At 46.1% G+C, this 23,030-nt stretch overlaps 1 protein-coding gene across 1 annotated transcript in view; it reads left to right on the top strand.

Moving 5' to 3' along the window:
• The window catches only part of SFMBT2 (Scm like with four mbt domains 2), a 210,095-nt gene that overhangs the window by 163,774 nt on the left and 23,291 nt on the right, over positions 1-23,030 (top strand). The window contains exons 13-16 of the mRNA XM_054016151.1: positions 874-916; positions 2,341-2,411; positions 4,043-4,182; positions 17,528-17,637. Coding sequence (XP_053872126.1) covers positions 874-916; positions 2,341-2,411; positions 4,043-4,182; positions 17,528-17,637 — 364 coding nt within the window. The remainder of the gene's footprint in view (positions 1-873; positions 917-2,340; positions 2,412-4,042; positions 4,183-17,527; positions 17,638-23,030) is intronic.

The following is a 23,030-nucleotide window of genomic DNA, read 5'->3' as shown; positions in this document are numbered from 1 at the left end:
GCTTTCACCGCCTCTTGCAGAAGCACTCCCACTGCCACCCTGCGAGTGGAGGAGGTGCCGGGAAGCTCTTTGGAAGGTTCACCCTTCCCAACTCCACCTGATGACAGGGTGAAGACATCTGATCAATGGGGGGAATACGGCAATCCTCAGCGCGGAGGAGAAAAAAGGGAGGATGAAAACCGGCCTCCCAAGGGAAGGAGGGAGAAAGAGTTGAGAACAGTTAACAATACAGAAAGGGAAGGTCGGCACAATCCTGCCCTCCCCTGGGGCCTGGTCATGACCCCAGATTGAGATCCCAAGAACGGGTGTCATCAAGCCGCTCGTGGGGTGTAATGGACACAAATCTCCCATCTCCAGCTGAAATAATTATCATCAGTCTGTTTATATTCATTAACATTTGAAAGGCAAATGGTTTTTTTTTTTTTAAATGTGTCAAATCCTTTTGAAGAGTTAAATATATCGGAGTTAAAAATCAGGCAGCCAGACCTAATTTGGAAGACTACTGCTATGGCAACATTGAGCAGCCTTGTCACAATTTAGAGATGGGGCGCAACAATGCCGGGGTAGTCACGCTTGCAAAATGCAATCTTGCACGTGTGTTTCTGCACGGAAAAATATTTGTGTTACTTTTATTTTAATATTTGTTAAGTACAGATCCCAGAAAATCAATATCCGCTTTGCAGTGGCAAGATTAAATGTACAACGCCTCTTTAAAACACTCGTTTTTTAATGGTATGGCAGCTCATTTAAAAATATATATATAGAAAGTGGGGCTGAGCATGGAAGAGCCTTTCGTTGTGTTAAATGTGATTTTATATTCCAGCCATTTATACAACAGACCATATATTTCTCTCTTCCTCTCTCATTTTGCAGTGCAAAAGAAGAGGAAGATTGCAGTGGTGCAACCAGAAAAGCAGTAGGTTTCTGTTTAAAAGCAGTTTCACTATGTAGATTAATTCAGTTCTCTATGGGGAATGGTGTACAACAGCTGCAGTAGAACCTCAGACTTACAAACACCTCGGGAATGGAGGTGATTCGTAACCGAAATGTTCGCAAGTCTCAGCAAAACGTTCTGGTTGTTCTTTCAAAAGTTTACAACTGAACATTGACTTAATACAGCTTTGAAACTTTACTATGCAGAAGAAAAACGCTGCTTTCCCTTTAGTTTTTTAATAGTTTACGTTTAACACAGTACTGTACCCTATTTGCTTTTTTTGGTCTCTACTGCTGCCTGATTGCATACTTTTGATTCCAAACGAGGTGGGTGGTTGATTGGGTCAGTTCGTAACTGCGGTGTTTAACTCTGAGGTTCTACTGTACATCATATTCGTAACTACAGTGTCAATCCTGCGGCTGAATCTTTTTGCAGGGGTTCCTTTCAAAAATAAAGTAGTCACTAGTCTAAACAGGACGTTTCAGAATCTTATCTCAGTTGGGTCTGCACTGTAATTTGCCTCTGCGAATTCATGGCAGAAAGGCTGAATTCCAGCAGGTGGGAAAAAATTCCAGAATCCACAAAATCGAGCTGCCCACTGCGCCCTGACTGGGATCGACGGGGTAGCTCATACCTTTACAAGCTGTTTCTGGCTTCCTGCAGACAATGCTGCATCAGTTTACACTTGGTTCATGTTTTTAACGTTATCTTTGCCTCCTTAAGCCAGAAAATTAATTAAAAAAAAAAAAAAATTAAAGTTCAGATTCTGGAGCACAATTTTGCAGCCAGGGTGAATTTCAGTGAAAGTACCCAAATGCACGGATCCCTGACCGTAAGACATAGCAAAGTCATTCTAGTTGGGATAGTGTTGTGTTTAAAGACCCAGGTGCTCAGAGGTGTTTAGCTATCTAACTCCCATTGATTTCTATAGGAGCCAGTCACCTAAATCCTTTTGAGGCTATGGGCTGGTCCACACTAACCCCCCACTTTGAACTAAGATACGCAACTTCAGCTACGTTATTCACGTAGCTGAAGTCGAACTATCTTAGTTCGAACTTACCGTGGGTCCACACGCGGCAGGCAGGCTCCCCCGTCGACTGCACGTACTCCTCTCGCAGAGCAGGAGTACCGGCGTCGACGGCGAGCACTTCCGGGATCGATTTATCGTGTCTAGACAAGACGCGATAAATCGATCCCAGAAGATCGATTGCTTACCGCCGGACCCGGAGGTAAGTATAGACATACCCTTTGAGGCAAAATGTCAGTATTATAATCTCCATGCAGATATCAGGGTACTAAATGACGACCACACTTTCATGAGACTGATGCAAAACCCTGAGTTACTCAGGGTTCTGATCCATCACCCAGGTTCCGGGTATTAAGTGCATCGTATTGTCGTTAAGCAGGTTGCCATCCGCAGTGCCTGTTGAGAAAATACCTCATGACCTTTGCCCAGTCCCTCAGCCAGACACAACAGGTGAGTCTGCTCAGCGACCAGAAAGCTCCTTTATCATTTCAGACTTCATCTGGCAAAAGTGTGGTGGAAAAGCCAGAGGTGTAGACGTGTGTGTGTGTTATACACAGACCTACACGTACTCCCAGGGCCAGATCCTCAGCTGGGGTAAGTCCGCATAGCTCCACTGACGTCAATAGAATGTTATTGATTTACATCAGCGGAGGCTCTGTGTGCACCTGTGTGGGTCTGTCTGTCCCTTTCACTCTCTCTCTCGGTCTCAAGTTACCTGGGTTTGCTGGTGAGAGTCTGATCCTTGAAACGCTCCATTCCAGGCAGTGTCCTGGTGTCAGACCAAATAAAGCCCTGGTGTAAATGGATACAGCCGTTTTCTATTGGCGTCAGCGGCGTTGCACTTGTTTACATCAGAACTAAATTTGCCTCATTATCCCTCCGCGTGCCTAGCTGTGTAGCACATCAACCGTTATTACAACCGAAAGTGATTTCTGTTTTCCCCCTTAATGAAGGTCGCACATTTTAGGACATAATATTTAGACAGTTCATTACACAGGAATCTAAATTGGGATTACCCCTTTGTTTGAAGGCCACGTTTTAAAATTTGCTTTTGTCCTGGTTTCTTGAAAGTATAGATTACAGGGTGGTCACCAGCTTTTCTTGCTGTGACTGGTGCTTGAGGAGATAATAGAAGTACTACATACTACTTAAAATCATGAACTAACTAGCCCTCACACCATCCCTGTGACAATGATACGGTAGGGAGCGAAATATTATCGTTCCCCTTTTACAGGTGGGGAAACTGAGGCAAATTCCGTAGGCCACAAAAGAAGGTAGTGTCAGAGACTCAATTAGAGCTCTAAGTCTCCACTCCTGGCGTTATAGTCAGATCACAGTAGGCCCCATTCCTCAACAGAGGGCTAGGGGAAGACATCAAGAATGGTAAAAGGGCCAGGAAAGCTATGTGGAAATCTGGATATGATTTAAAGAAGCAATGGGCTCTGACTCAAATTAACATGACGAGGACTGCCCCATTCCCCACAGAGCTGAGTGGCTCTCTCTCCCAGCCAAAGCTGTGGGGCACTTAAACTCTCCAACACTCTGTTGTTGTTCAGGTCCACAGTTCACCCACATGGTTACATGCCAGCACCATCCAGGCCTTTCAATCCAGGCACAGAAGCCTGTACCAGGAAATTAACCATTTGTTTGTCCTGTTCATAGTAGCTGGAAAGGAGGCCTAAGCACATGTGCTTAGAGGAAGGCATGCCCAGTGGTTAGCATGCTACCTTGGGATTCTTGGGGCCTGAGTTCAATTCCCTGCTCAGACAGAGACTTCCTGTTTGACCTTGGAAAAGTCACTTATCCTCTCTATGCCTCAGTTTCCCATCTGTAATAACACCTCAGGGGAGGGTTAACAATTATGAGACACTCAGATACTCTGGTATCGTGGGCCCTATAAGTACTATTGATGGTGTCATGAATGAGATCTTTCTGGACACTGAGCTGTGCTTACCAGGGACCCGATCCTAGCGCCAGGATAGTTGCTGGTAGTTTTGCAAGCATCTAGCAGAAAGAAGAGACTCTTAGGTTTGCTGCAGGAAAACAATTGCAGTCTTGGTAACATCGCTTTCTTCTTGCAGGTACCGTCAATGGGCGATACTGCTGCCCTCAGCTTTTCATCAATCATCGCTGCTTCTCAGGTCCATATTTAAACAAAGGGAGAATAGCAGAGCTACCTCAGTCTGTTGGGCCTGGCAAGTGTGTGCTAGTGCTTAAAGAGGTACGGTTCATCTGTCTGCAATGTGGGACTGGATGTCCGTGTAACGATGTGGAAACAGGGATTGTGGGGAATATGGACCAGAATTTCAAAACAGGCACCTCACTTGCATTCAGGCATGGGACAGACACAAGTAACTGTGTCCATGACAGAGAACCAGGAGCAGCATGGACCAGGACCTACTGTGCTAGGCGCTGTACAAACACAGAACAAAAATGATCTCTCTTCCAAAGAGCTCACAATATAAGTTTATAACAAGAGACAACAGGTAGGTTAGACAGACAGTGGAGCACAAGGAAACAAAGGCTTGTCTACACTTACCGGAGGATTGACGCTGTGGCAATCAATGCACCGGGGGTCGATTTAGCGGGTCTGACCCGCTAAATCAACCGCAGAGCGCTCTCCCGTCGACTCCAGTGCTCCATCGGAATGAGAAGAGTAAGGGGAGTCGACGGGAGAGCGTCTCCCGTCAACATCGCGTAGTGCGGACCCCGCAGTGAGTAGATCTAAGCTACTAACATAACTCAAATCGCGTAGCTTAGATCAATTTACCCCCGTAGTGTTGACAAGACCTAAGACGATACTGTAGGATAAGCAGTGGTCTTGCACTTTCAGCGCTTTCTCTAACTGACTTCCGCTTCATTGGATGATCAGGAAAATCAGTCTCAAATTGGGCACTAAAATTGGAGACGCCCAGAATCACAGATCACTGTTGACATGTTTGCGCTTAGTACTCTCTTTTACCCATTTTTTAAAAATCTCTGTTGCTGTTGGAAAGGCTACAGCCTATTGTCTCACAGTATGGGAGGTAGCACTGCAAAAAGCCCCAAGATCAAGCTGCGTTTCCAGGGGCGATAGCTTGAGTGGAAACTCCGGAATCCAGAAGAGTCCCCGCAGAAAGCAGGATCCAGCGTTGGCAAAGCAGAAGGTGACCGTTGCCAGATCTGAAAGCAAGGCCTGAGCCTTGTGCTGACGGTGGATATGGCTTTCTGCTGCTCTTCTGAAAGAGAGCACGGGACAAAAGAAAGAGCATCCGCTTCCGTTTTGTAAGTGGAAGAGAAACGTGAGTTGCACCAAGCTTGTACTTAGACTAATGCTCTTCCCCCTCGATCAGTGGAACAGTTTGTTTTTTTAAAGCAGACAGGATAGTTGAAAGAGGCCAGCTCCTCAGCTGGTGTAAAACGACATAGCGGCATTGACTTCAGTAGTGATTACACCAGCTGAGGTTCTTACTCCATACAAGGACACTATCCTGATCAGCCCTCTAATACCGTCACACACGGCCTGATTTTTTCCATTGCTCTGCACCTTGTGTCGTCGTTTACACAAGGGCAGAGTGGAAGCACCAAATTAGAACAGTCGTATGTTACACTCGCAGGGGTGAATGACTTCAGACAGTGCAGGGTAGGGGAGAGTCAGACCCCGAGTGTCTAAGGGGAAGATCCGTGGTTTACTGATTTCTATCTAAGCACTCAGGTGTGAAACATCCATTCCCAGCTGTCCAGAAAGCTTTCTTCCCATAAATAAATGATCTTTTGTGGATTTGGCAGAGAAATGAGCAGGAATGGAGATACCAGTTGACATGATGTGACATGTTATGGTCCTCACAGCCCAAATCCATGCAGCAGAGAGACGAGGGGGAGAAAAGCCTTTTGCAGCCTTCAAGTCCTAGTTCATTCCCATGCAGGAGCCCGATTGTTATCAAAGAAAACTCCGCAGCTTGTCAGTTACATAACCCACAACGTTTTGAATGAAATAGAAGATGTAGCCAGCTACTCAGCTGGTCTGAATCACAGTAGCTCCTGTGAAGTCAACGGTGCTCTAGTGGAGTTATTCCAACTGCAGATCTGGAAATTCACACACACACACACACACACACACACACACACTATGAATTTCCAGATCTGCAGCTGGAATAACTCCACTAGATATATATATATATATAAGTTCGGGTTTCGGGTTTCCAATAATCAATAACCAATAGTCAATAATTAATCAATAGCTTATCATTAATACATTCGAACTATATTAAGACATTTTAAAAGACGTTGGATAAGTCAGAGTGATTGAATTTATTAAACGATTAGATATCAAAACAGCGCCCGAGAGAAATAGGTATCAATCATAGTTACCACAATCCGTAGAACTGACCCTGCAGTATGACAAGCTGATCCCAGTCTTGTCTTGGTTCTGATACAGGGCCGGCTCCAGGCACCAGCGGAGGAAGCACATGTCTGGGGCGGCACATGCTAAGGGGCGGCATTCCGTCCATTCTTGGGGCGGCACAGTCCGAGCCGTTTGCTTGTTTGTTTTTTTTTGCAGTTTGGGCGGCAGTCTGAGCGGCTTTTTTTTTTTTGCTTGGGGCGGCAAAAATGGTAGAGCCGGCCCGGTTCTGATAATTGCTTATCCCTTCTTACTCATTATTTTAGTATTGGTACATTATATTTATATATATATTCCTGTCTGTTGCAGTTGAAGACATTGCTTGCACAGTCAAAAGAGCAGGAAAAGGTCACTATTTCTTTCTTAACAAGTTCAGCAAGCTTGTATTTTCCTTTCTTAGTGTGACCAAAGAGGATTATGGGAGTCTGGTTCATGAGTGAGCTAAAGGTCTTACAAAAGTCTGGTTCATAGGTTCATAGGCCCTGCCTTGTCACTTTAAATTTATTTATGGTGCCACTTATTTAAGCAGAAAGCTGTAAGTAAGATATTCAGTAACAGTAACTTGTTTCCTCAGAGTTACAAAAGGATTAGCAAGTAAAGCATTTGTTTAAATTTTTTGCTCTTTAACCAGACGTAAGTGGCAAAATAAAATTAACATAATGACAATTATAATTATTTGTAACACGATCAAACCCTTGAAGGTTACTTCTATTTAAGTATGCGACAATAGAATATTGAGATCCCCATCATGAAATAACTGATTGAGATCCCTTTGCTTTTCCCAGACTGTTGCTAATTTACATAACATGGGTATCTTTCTGATTTAACAAAATCTTCATAGTCAAGGTTAGTGGGGTAATGCATACATCAAAAATGAGTACCATCACCTCAATTTCATCCTGACGGTCAGGCTCACTCTGAGTTGTAGACACATCATTAAAAACTGGACTGGGGGGTATAACAGTTTGTCCAATCACAGTGTGTTTTTGTAGGATACAACAGAATTTGGAATAGTGGGATATAGATCATCCTCTCCACTTCACCAACTCGAGACTGTAGCAACTAGCTTCCCAGGCTCACTCAATTGGTCTAGACCAGGATGATTACGCACTGGAGTGACGATGTCAAAGACATTACACGTACACTTGTATCGCTATCCCTTAGCACAGTGGCTCTCAACCTTTCCAGACTACTGTACCCCTTTCAGGAGTCTGACTTGTCTTGCGCACCCCCAGTTAAACCTCACTTAAAAACTACTGGTACTTGGTTTCAAAATCAGACCTCAAAATACGAAAGTGTCACAGCACACTGTTACTGAACAATTGCTGACTTTCTCATTTTTACCATATAATTATAAAACAAATCAACTGGAATATAAATATTGTACTTACATTTCAGTGTCTAGTATATAGAGCAGTATAAACAAGTCATTGTATGAAATTTTAGTTTGTACTGACTTCGCTAGTACTTTTTATGTAGCCTGTTGTAAAACTAGGCAACTATCTAGATGAGTTGATGTACCCCCTGGAAGACTCCTGCATACCCCTGGTTGAGAACCACTGCCTTCACAGAACGAACCATGTGCGGAGTCCTTAATGACTGTGTACTGTTAGGATATACCAGTAACTGTGGCAGGTCCAGGCATTCCTGTCGGGGGTGTCTTAGGCCACGTCTATACTACCCGCCGGATAGGTGGGTAGTAATCGATCTATTGGGGATCTATTATCGTCTAGACACTCCATACTCCACCTCGGCAGGAGGAGTAAGCGGAGTCGACGGGGGAGCCGCGGCGGTCGACTTGCTGCCGTGAGGACGGCCAGGTAAGTCGAACTAAGATACTTGGACTTCAGCTACGCGAATAGCGTAGCTGAAGTTGTGTATCTTAGATCAACCCCTCTCCCCAGTGTAGACCAGCCCTTAGTGATAAACTTAGTGAACAGACCACTGCCAGTGTATTGAATACTGCAGTGTCAGGGTCTCATCTGGGCAAACGCACTGCAAGGGTACGTAAGGGAAGCCAATACTGTGCATGACCTTTTAAAATTACATGAGCCTTGATTTGGACATGGTGTCCCTGACCCCAAGTTTCTAATAGTGCAAAAAGGGACTTTTTACAGGGTTTGACACAATGATTCCTTTCCTTACCAAATTTAGAAATGCACTGTGGTCAATATCAGGTAAGTAGTTGTTTATCCTTAATGTTGGGGAATTTTTACCTTATTTAACATTTCTTAGGGTGCTACAGATAGTGGTTAACACATAGCTCCCCTAGGCAGAACAAATAATCTCTTTAACTTGCCCTTTTATTTATATTAATTAACATTGATTTTAATTGTATTTAGTTAAACAATATATCAATATTGGGCAAATTATAAATGGTACATTTTTTTGTAGAACGAACTCTTTCACACCTGTAAAACCTTGATGGGAGTGTTGTCCGCCAAAAAAAAAAAAGGGGGGGGGGGTTCAGGACTGGGACAAATGGCAAAGACTTCAGCCATCACGGCAATGCAGCTACCTCTGGGGTGGGACATGACAGCTGTTTTCACAGCAACTCTGCTTAACAATTCATAGATTTAGTCGATTTTAAGGCCTCAAAGGATCATTATGATCCTCTAGTCTGACTTTCTGCATAACACAGACCATAGAATTCCACCCACGATCCTTACACCTAGTCCAAGAGATGCTTGCGCTATGCCATCTCTTTCCAAGAGACAGACAATTTCTTTATAAGACTCCAAGTGATGGATAATTGACCACGTTCATTGATAATCTGTTTCCGAGATTAATTACCCTCACTGTCTTAAAAAAAAAAATCACGTTGTTTAGTTGGTTTTGGACTTTGGCATAAGGTGACTCTCCTCTCCTGACACACAAAAGGGGAATAAGCCAGTATTTGAAAAACAGGAGGAAAAAAACGTTCAACTATTGCACTCATTTTTTCATTTAAAATTTAGGAGCATGGAGAAAGTTGCATAATTAAATCAGATGTCTCAGTCTTGGTGCTCAGAGAATGAAGCAGCTTAGACCGAATTTTAAACATGATTGAGCAAGGCTGATGGATTTATCATGAGCTATCTGATATGGTGTTTGTACTCTCTGTACCTTGTATAAGCTTTATGGATCTGATGGTGCTCCAAGTGAAGCCAATTTTTACCATTGACTTCAATAGGAGCAAGTGTGGGCTCCATCCTCAGCTGGTATAAATCATTGTAGCTCTGACTTTAACTGAGCTATTCCAGTCTACACAGTTGCTTTATGTTCTCATAGGCCTTGGCTACCCTTGCGAGTTACAGCGCTGTAAAGCCGCCCCCAGCGCTGTAACTCACTCCCCGTCCACACTGGCAAGGCATTTGCAGCGCTGTATCTCCGTGGTCGCAGCGCTGCATGTCCTCCACCTCTCTGAGAGGAATAACGAGTATTGCGCTGCAGCGCTGCGGCGCCAGTGTGGCCACCCAATGCGCTGTGACTGGCCTCCAGAATTATTCGACAGTATCCCACAATGCCTGTTCTAGCCACTCTGGTCATCAGTTCAAACTCTACTGCCCTGGCCTCAGGTAACCAACCATGTGACCCACCCTTTACATTCCCCAGGAATTTTAAAAATCCCCTTCCTGTTTGCTCAGCCCGGCGTGGGGTGGAGTGCTATCAGCGAATCTTTTCAGGTGACCATGCCTCCACGCGCCAAGCGAGCCCCAGCATGGAGCAATGGCGAGTTGCTGGACCTCATCAGTGTTTCGGGGGAGGAAGCTGTACAGTCCCAGCTGCGTTCCAGCCGTAGGAATTACGATACCTTCGGGAAGGTATCAAAGGACATGATGGAAAGGGGCCATGACTGGGACGCCCTGCAGTGCAGGATTAAAGTGAAGGAGCTGCGGAGTGCCTACCGCAAAGCCCGCGACGCAAATGGCCGCTCGGGTGCTCCCCCCGCGACCTGCCGATTCTACAAAGAGCTGGATGCGATACTTGGGGTTAACCCCACCTCCACTCCGAGCACCACCATGGACACTTCACAGCCGGTGTGGGGCGGGGAGGAGGAAGAGGAGGAGGAGGAGGAAAACGGGAGTGATGGTGGTGGGCCGGATGGAGACACCCCGGAATTCCTGGAGCCATGCAGCCAGGAGCTCTTCTCGAGCCAGGAGGAAGGTAGCCAGTCGCAGCGGCTGGTACTTGGTGGAGGACAAACAGAAGAGCAGGTTCCCGGTAAGCGTTTTTTTTTTTCGGGAAGGAATTTTTTCGGTGCGGGCTCTTTGGGAGAGGAGGGTTAGGCATGCATGCCTAGATGTGGAATAGTGCATCGATGTGGTTTATCACATCGCGGTAATCGGCCTCAGTAATCTCTTCGAATGTCTCATCCAGAATGTGTGCAATGCGTTTGTGCAGGTTTATAGGGAGAGCCACCATGGTCCTTGTCCCAGCCAGGCTAACGTGTCCACGCCACTGTGCTGCGAGGGGTGGGGGGACCATTGCTGCACACAGGCAAGCTGGATATGGGCCAGGGCGGAAGCCGCTTTGCAATAGAAGACCCTCCCTTGCTTCCCAGGTCACCCTCAGCAGCGAGATATCGTCCAGGACGAACTCCTGTGGAAAATGTTGGGACAGTGTTCAGTGTAGGTGCTCCCTGCAGCTGTTGGCTCTCCCCAAGGCACAGAAACCCAGAGGAGAGTACGGCCCTGAAACAATCAGTCCCCATTACTCACCATTTTGAGGCTCCCGTGGGATGTGTGTGCTCTGTTTCAGACGGGAAAATTATGCTATTGTGTAGACCCTGTGTGTTTTCTACTCCTTAAGTGCGGGGGGAATCATTACTCTGTCTGGTATAAACAATGCTGCCTCTGTTAAATGTTGCATTTTGCCTATACAGCTGCATCAACCTTGAGACCTCAGCCGTCCCTCTTATTGCCTGCTCAGAGACTACAAAGACTCAGGAAGAGACCGCGAAAAAGCAAAGAAGACATGCTGCAAGAAGTGATGCGGCAATCTATTAAAGAGAATGAGAAAGCACAGGACTGGAGGGAGAGAGAAAGCAGGATCCACCAGGAAAATGCAGCGCACCGGCGGCAAAGCACGGATCGGCTCATAAGCATCCTGGAGCGCCAAGCAGACACTATCCAGGGGCTCGTAGCCATGCAGAAAGAGGAGCAATAACGCAAACGCCACCCCCCCCCACAGCCCTTGTCCCAAAACTCTTTCCGTTGTGCCCCACTGTCACCTCCAACCCACTTTCCCCAATTTCCATGTTCTTCACGCCACCCGCTGCCTCCAACACCAGTATCTTCACCACCCAGCCCTGAAAACCACGACCCTTAGCCTCTGCACTCAACCCCCATCACCACGCAGTACAGCTATCCTGAAGTGCAGCACTCACTGCAGAGCACACCAGACAGGACATACGCGAATCTGTGATTGTTCTGTTCCCCACTCCACCCCCTTGTTTCTTTTCAATAAATAACTTTTTTTCTTTTCAATAAATGGATTTTTTGGCTTTGAAAACATTCTTTATTATTGCATAAAGTAAAAGACTCCTTATCCCAGGAAATAAACAGGCACTGCAAGTCTGCTTGTCTGCTTAGCAAACACTGATTCCTAAAGATTGGAACTACTGCACTTCACTCCCATGCAGGGCACCAGATATCACTACTGGTTTTCAGCCTCAAATTGCTCCCTCAAGGCATCCCTAATCCTTGCAGCCCCGCGCTGGGCCCCTGTAATAGCCCTGCTCTCTGGCTGTGCAAATTCAGCCGCCAGGTGTTGAACCTCAGAGGTCCATGCCTGAGCGAAGCTTTCACCCTTCCCTTCACAAATATTATGGAGGGCACAGCATGCGGATATAACCACGGGGATGCTGTTTTCAGCCAAGTCCAGCTTCCCATAAAGAGATCGCCAGCGGGCCTTTAAACGGCCAAAGGCATACTCCACAGTCATTCAGCACCGGCTCAGTCTGTAGTTGAACCGTTCCTTGTTGCTGTCAAGGCTCCCTGTGCAGGGTTTCATGAGCCATGCCATTAACGGGTAAGCGGATCTCCAAGGATCACAATGGGCATTTCAACTTCCCCTACCATGATCTTCTGCTCTGGGAAAAAAGTCCCGGCCTGCATCTTCCTAACAGCCAAGTGTTCCGAAAGATGCGTGCGTCATGCACCTTTCCAGGCCAGCTTGTGTTAATGTCAATGAAATGCCCACGGTGATCCACAAGCGCCTGGAGAACCATAGAGAAATACCCCTTCCGATTAACATACTCGGTGGGGTGGTGCCAGAATAGGAATGTGCGTCCCATCTATCGCCCCTCCACAGTTAGGGAACCCCATTTGTGCAAAGCCATCCACTATTTCCTGCACTTTACCCAGAGTCACGGTTCTTCTGAGTAGGATGTGATTAATGGCCTTGCAAACTTGCATCAACATGATTCCAGTGGTCGACTTTCCTACTCCAAACTGGTTTGTGTCCGACCAATAGCTGTCTGGAGTTGCCAGCTTCCGGATTGCAATAGTCACCCGCTTCTCCACTGGCAGGGCAGCTCTCAATCTCGTGTCCTTGCGCTGCAGGGTGGGGGACGAGCTCCTCACACAGTCCCATGAAAGTGGCTTTTCTCATCCGAAGTTCTGCAGCCACTGCTAGTCATCCCAGACTTCCATGACGATGTGATCCCACCACTCGGTGCTTGTTTCCCGAGCCCAAAAGCGGCGTTCCACCGTGCTGAGCATGTCCGTGAATGCCACAAGCAATTTCGTGTCGTACGCGTTACGCGGCTCGATAGCATCGTCGGACTCCTCACCCTGACTCTCACTGTCACTTTGGATCTTAAGGAATAGTTCGACAGCCAAACGTGACGTGCTGGCGAGACTCGTCAGCATACGCCTCAGCAGTTCGGGCTCCATTTCCCGCAGACAGATCGCGCTGCACAGAAACCGTTGAAAGATGGCGCCAAAGGTGGACGGAAACAAAGGGATTTCTGGGATGCGAAGCGATGCATTACGGGGCATTGGGACAGGACCCAGAATGCCCCGCACCCACGCCCTCTTCCCACAACCCATGGCACCAGAATGGGAGGAGGTGCTCTGTGGGATAGCTGCCCATAATGCACCGCTCCCAATAGCGCTGCAATTGCCACAAATGTGGCCACAACAGTGCGCTGGGCAGCTGTCAGTGTGGACAGACTGCAGCGCTTTCCCTACTCAGCTGCACAAAGTCGGGTTTAACTCACAGCGTTGTACATCTGCAAGTGTAGCCAAGGCCATAGACTATGTATTTATGACATCATGGGCCAAAAATGGAATCCGTCCTCACTGGCATTGGAAAGCATAGTAAAAGAGAAATACATGTGGATTCAAGAAAGTTGCCCAAAATTAGTTACTTGGATCATATCTAGCTATGCTGAAACCAGTGGACGTTTAATTGAATGAGATCAGGATTTGGGCCCAGATCCTATTGAAATCATGGGAGTTAGATGCCTAAATACCTTTTAGGGAACTTTTTAAAACCCAGTTCCCTTTCCCCCAAGAAGTAAAGTAGTGTTGAACTGTGTGTGAGATTAAGAGATAATGTCATTGGAAGAGAACACTGTTAACATGGTAATAGACTCCTGCTGGAAGGTTAGTGACAAGCCAAGGGACTTATAGGAAATAAACACAGAGACAAAGCTAACGCTTTTTTCCCTCCCAAAGGGAAATTATTATCCCATCAAAACATTATTTTCCAATGTGAGCTTAGATGACTAAGAGTCACGGTGGAGACAAGCCAATTCAGAGAAAAACGCTGGTATTGTTAGCATCGGTACAGGACTGAAATAAATTGGGTGTCTAAGGTAAAACCCAGACAGACTGAGCAGTGGAACTCTGTCCCTCCAGCTGTACTTGGAACAGATATCACTTTAATAGGTGATCAAGGCAATGGTGTCTAAGTGAGTCAGTCAGGCCACAAATACCTGATTTCTGTCTTTCTTTCTTATCTTTTTATTTAGGTAGGAAGCTTTGAACAGGTTTACAGATCATTGCCATGTGCATATCGGAGATGAAACAATAATCATCACAACAGTGCGCTTTTGTTTAGAGAAACATTATGCCTCAATGTAATCATCAGAGTTCTCTATTTAACCGGGTTACCCTACTACAGAGTGAATGTCTTTTCACTCCTAGGACGTGTTGTTTCTGGTGATCAAATACTTCATTTCCAGCTCTGCCATTGACGGGTTGCGTGCTCTGGGCAAGTCACTTAGGGACACATTTTCAAAACAGCTCTGTTTCCATTTAGACATCAAAATGAGTGGCCAGATTTTCATGAGCTTAGCCCTGTTGAAGATCTGGCCTGTAATGGCTCTGCCTCCATTTGCAAAATGGAGAAAATAAATAGGGGTTGTGTGCTGTTCAGTTAATGTTTGAGTGCTAAGTTTTATTATCTATGGATTAACTAACCATTTAAAGAACGATCTGTCCTTCCCCTTACAACTGCTGAACAACGGAGATGTGTTATTCACCTGCTCCATGGTCCTTGTGAACGCATGGAGGGGAAAGGTTGCAGGAATGGGACCTGTATGACTGAACGGTTCTCGATCTAAATCAGATTCTTTAATTCGTGACATTCGTGGATGGAGTAGTGTCTAGCTGGGCCAAAAGAAGCAGGCTCCAGGTCCCAATGGAAATCAGCAACGTCAAGAGAGCTCCCAGGGGCACAATCAGACAGTCGATGAAACATGAGGAGCGGGCAGCACCTCATGAAGCAAATGAGAGCAAAGTGCATGCAAAGGAGAAGACAATGCTGCAGCACAGCAAGCATGCGGCCATTTGTGGGTGACCTGCAGATAGAAATACAGGAGAAACAATTGTTACCGGTGATTTGCCTCATTCCCTATAGGCTGTCATAAGAATTAGAGGTGGAAGAGGCCATCGCCCTGTCAATGCAGGATTGTTCACTTCCCCGTGTTACGTTTCCTAGTGCTGTGTCCAGTCTAGTTTTTAATATGTCAAACAGTTTGGCTGCCACCACTACCCTGAGGACCCTGTTTTGCAATTCAGTAGCCCTCAGCATTAGGAAGTAAGGGAGGTCACACTCCAATTGATCAAGCTCTCTCTAACAGGCAATTGTTTATTCCCAGCTGGTGCCGGATTTGAAAGACACATTAATGTGAAGGGGATATGGGGCATCTTAGACACAGGCTGGGTAGGGCCCCAGTTCAACAAAACATCCAAGTCTTAAGTGCTTTGCTGAATTGGAGCCTAGATGCCAAGGGTAGCATATCTGGAAGGAGCATCCTTGAACCATACTGGGGACTGCTCGCAGCCATCCCAGGTGGCTTTTCTCTGCCCTTGCCCTTGCCTACATTAGGTCTTTGGGGAAAACCATGCGTTGTTTCAGGATCACCAGTGCAGTTGTGCTGGTGGTCGCAATTATGGGAGTGTCAGTGTGGACCGGGCAGCAGTGTTCACATTGCTGTGTTTTCTGTACTTGTTGGAAGTGAAATGAGGGAGCTTTCCCAAAAGAGGCTTGTGTAGTAGATGCAGCTACGCAGGCCAGCGAGGGTGGGAGCCCTTAAAAGGCCATTCAACTCCTATGGCTGTGAGTCACACAGGCCAGTGCCCCTGTCAGTTCTGCAGTGGGTGATGGGAGGGGAACAGTTATGAGCGTTGATTGGCTGAGAACATACGGATTTGTCCTTTTTTTTTTTTTTTTTGGAAGGCAGTGTGAGCCACTGGGTAGGACTCTAGACTAGGATCCAGGAGACTGGAGCTCTATTCTTTGCTCTGCCACAAGCCTGCTAAGTGACTGTGGGCAAATTTGTGCCTCAGTTTACCCATCTGTAAAATGGGGATAATGATCCCTATCTTCCTTTGTGAAGTGCTTTGAGATCTGTAGGTGAAAAGCATGGTATAAGAACCTGGGAGTATTATTATTGGACACTATTTTGAGTATTTCAAAGTTCATTTCTTTTAATGAGCAGTCTTGTGAAATCTACAAAGGTCTAATAACGAATTAATATCTTGCTTCCACTAATAAGCAAACCCATCAGGCTATTCAAATTATGCCTGCTTTACATTGTAATCTGTAGCATTAAGTGAAATTCATGACTGAAAATTATCCAACTTGGTTTCCAAAAATGATGGCAAACTCCCAAGACTAGGGTCCTACCAAATTCACAGTCTATTTTAGTCAATTTCACGGTCATGGGATTTTAAAAATCATAAATTTCATGATTACAGGTATTTAAACCTGAAATTTCATGGTGTTGTAACTGTAGGGGTCCTGATCCAAAATGGATTTTTTTGTGGGGGAGGGTCTGAAGGTTATTGTAGAGAGGTTGTGGTATTGCCACCCTTACTTCTGCGCAGCGGCTGGCGGCAGCGCTGCCTTCAGACCTGGGCAGCTGGAGAGTGGCGGCTGCTGGCCAGGAGCCCAGCTTTGAAGGCAACGCCCTGCCAGCAGCAGTGCAGAAGTAAGGATGACGTGGTACAGTATTGCCAACCTTACTTCTGCGCTGCTGCCTTCAGAGCTGGGCCCTCGGTTAGCAGCCGCCACTCTTTGGCCACCTAGCTCTGAAGGCAGCAGCGCAGAAGTAAGGGTGACAATACCGTGATCCCCCTAAAATAACCTTGCAACCCCCCCTGCAACCTTCTTTTGGGTCAGGACCCCCAGTTTGAGAAACACTAGTCTCCCCCATAAATCTGTATAGTATAGGGCAAAATTACACAAAAAAACAGATTTCACGGTCCGTGACATTTTTTCACGGCCGTGAATTTGGTAGGGCCCTACCCATGACTGGAAAGGATGCAAGAGATCATCTCTACTGTATGCTATTATGATATAATCAGCTTCTCTCTTGTAATAATGTCTGGAGGCAACTGCAGTGGGGGTGGGGAGTAGATGTGTTTAGAGTCAGTTGCAAATCTGTGAAGGATCAAGTTAAGTATAGGGTGTTAAAACCAGCTCACCCTCCCCCCCCCATAGAATCATGTAAATACCATAGAATGTTAACATGCACATTGACAACACCTGCATTATACTTAAAGCACTGCTTAGATTGTAATCTCTCTGGGGGCGGGGACCCCTGTCATTGTGAATATATACAGTGCCTAGCACAAAGGGGCCCTGAGTCAGTTGTTGCCTCCAGGTGCTACTTCAGTGCAGATATGAGGATAGTGACTATGTGGTCACTCTATTAAAGCTATCAGTGTTTACTTTTGTCTTTCATTAGGTTCTTAGCATGGTAATCAACGCAGCTTACAAACCAGGCAGCGTTCTCCGAGAACTGCAGCTAGTTGAAGACCCGCACTGGAATTTTCAGGAGGAAACACTCAAGGCAAAGTCAGTATTTCCATGTGTTACCTACTCATTCATTTATTTTCCATTTTGAATAAACAGAGCTGGTTGGAAAAAACAAGGGATATTTTCATGAAATTTTTCATTTAGGGTTTTTTTTCCCCAATTTTTTTTTTTATTATTTTTTTACCAGTTCTATAACAGTTTAAACATTGAAACAAAATTTTCTTGAATATTTCGTTTCAGGTTGGTTTGGGGGATTTTGGGGAGCAGGGCAGCGTTTGATAAAAAATGTAATGAAAATTTCCCATTTTGATTCTTTTCAACCAGCTCTTTTGAGAAATAACTTGCAGTGGGAAAACCAGATCTAAGTGTCGATTCAGAAAGTGCTGAGTTTTATGAAATGCTGTTTTGATGTAAACTTTATCTATTCTTAAATGGTACTAATCCAATTTGTGATCTCATAAAATAAAATACATTTGTTATTTTTAATCTCTAATTTAAGGGCCCTTTAGCAAAGAAAGCCATAACAAGAAGCAATGGTTGGAAGCTAAACCAGTCAAATTCTGATTAGAAAGTAGGCACATATTTTTAACAGTAAGTGTGATAAGCCATTGGAGCAAACTACAAAGAGAAGTAGTGGATTCTCCATGTCTTGAAGTTTTCAAATCAGGACTAGATGCCTTTCTGGAAGATGATGTTTAGCCAAACATATGTTACTGGGCTCAGTAATAACTGGGTGAAATTCTAAGGCCTGTGTTATACAAGAGGTCAGACTAGATCAGGGGTGGGCAAACTACGGCCCGCGGGCCACATCTGGCCCAGGGGACCCTCCTGCCCGGCCCCTGAGCTCCTGGCCTGGGAGGCTAGACCCTGGCCCCTCCCGTGTTGTCCCCGCTCCCCTGCAGGCTCCGCTCACTGCGCTGCCGGGGCAATGCTCTGGGCAGCACAACTGCAGAGCTGCAGCCTGACCCGGTGCTCTGTGCTGTGCAATGGCGTGGCTGGCTCCAGCCGGGCGGCGCGGCTGCCTGTCCTGGTGCTCTGGGTGGCGTGGCTGTAGAGGGGGCGGTCAGGGAGAAGGGGTGGTTGGATGGGGCAGGGGTCCCGGGGGGGCAGTCAGGAATGAGAGGAGGGATTGGATGGGGCAGGAGGGGCCGTCAGGGGGCGAGAAGCAGGGGGGGACAGATGGGGGCGGGGCCGGGCTATTCCTGGCTGTTTGGGGAGGCACACAATTTCGGAAACCTGATGTGGCCCTCAGGCCAAAAAGCTGGCCCGCCCCTGGACTAGATCATGTAATGGACTCTCTTGGCCTTAAAATCTATGCATTCATGCCTCTTTTATATAATAGTAGACAGTTGTTTGTACTCATCTGTTTCTCCCCCATTATAATTGAACACTGTCATTATATGTATTGAAATAGTTGGTTTCTGAAATACAGTGCTATGGTTGGCTATTGTATTGAATCTTTGGCTATACAGATTCCACGGTTAGCTATTTCCTACTCAGATTGTGAGGTGCAGAATTTAGGACCCTTTTACTCTAAAGTCGTTGAACTTGTATCATTTGGCCCAATGAAGAATCAGGGTCAGAAAGGCAAAACTACTCAAAAGTCTTAGCTTTTTGTATTTCATTGTGAATTCAAGAAAGACGTGGTTTTCTCACACAATTTTACTAAGGGAATAGGATTCTTTTATGGAGCAAAAAGGAAACCTATTTCAAATGACGCTTGCGTCACATTGGAAACATGGACATTGGCATTTTTTGTATATTTTCCACTGGAAAACATTCCCATCTCCCGGAAATTTTGCATCAACTGGAGTTTGGCAGATGCAAAATTTCAGATTTTTTTTTTTTAAATTCAGTAAAAAGAAAGATATAAGCGGTCTGATTTTCATTGGTGCGTCGCTCCTGCAGTTCCTCCTGACGTCAGTGGGTGCTGCGAGTGCTCAGCACATCTGCAAATCCGGGTATAATTGTCCAGTTTTAGGGTCCAAGCCTGTAAACATTTAAGCCTGCAAGAGACTTTGCTGCTGAATGGTCCCATTTGGGATGACTTGCTTGAGCAAAATTACTCCCATGTATGGGGGGGAGGGATAGCTCAGTGGTTTGAGCATTGGCCTACTAAACCCAGGGGTGTGAGTTCAATCCTTGAAGGGGCCATTTAGGGATCTGGAGCAAAAATCTATCAGGGATGGTACTTGGTCCTGCTGTGAAGGCAGGGGACCGGACTCAATGACCTTTCAAGGTCCCTTCTAGTCCTACACTTCTATGATTTCTATATAGAAATATGTGCACAATCAGATCCTTAAAATAGGAGTAGTAGGACTTATAGACCCTTTGAAATTCAGCCAGCAGAGGGTAACATAATCAAACATTTGAGCTGGACTGACATTCCTTCCACAAGATAGCAGTGGTGTCTTGTACACCCAGCCATACACGAAGTGTACAGAAAGCCCTGGTCCAGATCCCATAAAACCAGTCAGATTAAAGCCCCAAGAACTGCAAACTAAGGGCCAGTCTACACTACTGCACAACATCGTCTGCTGAAGAGCACTCTCCTGTCGGCGTAATTCCTCCACTTCAACGAGAGCTGGAAGCTATGTCAGCGGGAGATGCTTTCCTGCTGACGTAGCGCAGCGTGGAGAACACTTTAAATCAACAAAAACAACAAGGAGTCCACCTTAAAGACTAACAGGTTTATTTGGACATAAGCTTTCATGGGTAAAAAAACCATTTCTTCAGATGCATGAAGTCTTTAAGGTGCCACCGGACTCCTTGTTTTTGTGGATACAGTCTAACACGGCAACCCCAATACTTGATATTTAAGTTGACGTAACTTGCATCGCTCCGGGGAGTGGCTTTTCCACACCCCTGAGCGACGCACGTTACAATGACTTAAGCGGTAACGTAGACAAGCCCCAAGACTGATTTGATTTTGGGGGTTTATTCATTTTGAGTTTGCTTGGGCTTCTGCCGATGTTTCTATTGAATCTGGCTGAACAGAATCAAAACCAGACTCGTGAAATCAAAGGCCTCAGAATTCTGAAGACGACGCACGACACGTCGCATCAGATATGACAGCCCATGCCACTTCTGAATCCTAAAGAGCTGCTCAGAGCGAGAATATGTGTGTTTAAGCCAAGTTTCAAGAACACTGGACCGCAATGGCATCTTCTAGCAGACTGCTAACGATGACACCTCTGCAGCCAGCCGGAATGTTCGTGCTGTAGTGTGACGCGGCCCGTCACCACCTTCCCTCTGATGTTAAGTGACAACTCCTTCGATCTTGATGGTGTTGCTATTAGTCTTGGGGGAGAGGGAGACAAAGGGAGGGATGTGCCTTCCCACCAGCCTGAAAGCTGAAACACTGCCCACCAGGAATAAATTAACTCAGCAGCCGGGCAACCTGTATTCAGTTTACTCTGCTGTCAGCAGCGACCATCACGGAATGAATTACAAGAGCCTGGCAAAGAAGACGGAGAATTGAGAGGGTCCAAGAGGATGCATGCACACAGCGAGATCACAGTCACCCCCCAGCCCCATCAGTATTCCCTGACAATGGTGTGACGAGCTAGAAATGTCATGCCTGATCCCCTGAGCCCTCCATGCTCAGAATCCCTACCAGGGTCAACGGGAGCTGCCGGTGCTCAGTCGCCCTGATCATCAGGACACTTATTTCAGTGCCTAAATCTGGATTTACGGGCTTGACTTTAGGCACCTAGATTTGAAAGATTGGGCCTTTGAACCTTCCCAGTGCCCTAGTTTCTACACCTGTAAAATAGGGCTAATCATGCTTCATACCGTGCTTTGAGATCCATGGATGAAAAATGCACAGATACGTGCCTGTCTGGGGCTTGTTTAAACTAGAAACTCAAGAATATGACCTGTGGTGAAGCCACACCAGAGAAAAGACGTGCCCTGCCCAGCTCTAGCAGCCAATCGCAGCTGTAGGATTCTGTTAATCTGTCTCTAATCTGAATCCATTGCTCATTTATACCGCACAAGTAGGTTATGCTGAGTTTCAAAGAGGAGGCTATGTTAACAGTCAGCCGGGCACGCTCCACATGTACTCCCGTGCCTTTGGTACGAAGAGCTCTAACATGGAGTCGTGGGGTGAAACTGAGAAAGGGGAAGTGTTTTCTACTCTGGACAGGTTCTTACCTCATGCACAGCACTGAAGTTAGAAGACAATGCTGTACGCCCCACAGCGATTTAGTTCTTGGGTATGGTGCTGCTGCATCGCAAATGGTTCAAAAGTCCAATTCTCAAGTGACGGTCCTTGCCACAGATAATGCAGGCATAAGCAGCAGGGCCCGGAGATGAAGCCGGGTCACGATTGACATTTGACGCCTGCTGCCCTTTGCTTTCCTCTCTCTCAATCACTTCTCTTCAGCCTCTTTGATTCCCAGGTGTAGCGCAGCCCTTCAGTGCAGCCTGTTGCTAGCCCCATCTTCCTAGCTTGTGACACTGTTGAAAGTTTTCAAGTTCCTCTTACAAACATCCTCGAGCCTGAGCCTAGGTCAGCCCGGTGGCCTTGGAGCATTGTAGTAGCTGGGTGAATGTCAGGAAGAACTTTTGAGTAACCTGAGCAGAGAGGAAGGATGGCCTTGGGGTTATGCCACTTGACAGAAATGTGGATGGGCTGAGGTAAATTCCTGCTGTGCTACAGACTTTCTTGGGTAACCTTGGTCAAGTCACTTAGTCTCTCTGTATATCAGTTCCCCATCTGTAAAATAGCGGTAACAATCCTTCATTTCTCTGTCCCATCTATTTACATTGCCAATTCTTCAGGTCAGGGACTGTGTTTCACTATGTGCATGGTGGGTGGGTCCTGGTCTCCATTGAGGCGTCTAGATATGATGGTAAAACATAGTAATAATAAACATTTCATCTGTGGAATTGTCCCCTGAGGAATGTAGTAGAAGCCCCATTGCATGGTAGATTTAAAGCCAGAGTGGACAAAACGCTAATACATTTACGATGAGCAACAACCCTGCCCTGGCAGGGGGGTACACTAGACCAGGGGTTCTCAAACTGGGGGTCGGGATCCCTCAAAGAATCACGAGGCTATTATGTGGGGGGGGGGGTCACGAGCTGTCAGCCTTCACCCTAAACCCTGCTTTGCAGTATTTATAATGGTGTTAAATATATAAAAAAGTGTTTTTAATGTATAAGGGGGGGTCGCACTCAGGGGTTTGCTATGTGAAAGGGGCCACCAGTACAAATATTTGAGAACCGCTGCACTAGACAGATCGAGTAGATCATATCCGTCTCTAGGTTCCATGCATATCTGAATCGATAAAAGATTTTATTCTAACATTTAATCAACGTGGGTTTTTAGAAGAGCAATTCTTAAAATAATTTGCTTTTGTTTAAATAATCTATTATTTTGTCATAATATACTAATTTAGGGCCCAATTGTGGACCACTAACCCTGG

Source organism: Malaclemys terrapin, chromosome 1 (genome assembly GCF_027887155.1).
Source record: "Malaclemys terrapin pileata isolate rMalTer1 chromosome 1, rMalTer1.hap1, whole genome shotgun sequence".
NCBI lineage: Eukaryota > Metazoa > Chordata > Testudines > Emydidae > Malaclemys > Malaclemys terrapin.
This window is presented reverse-complemented; position numbering and strand designations above follow the sequence as displayed.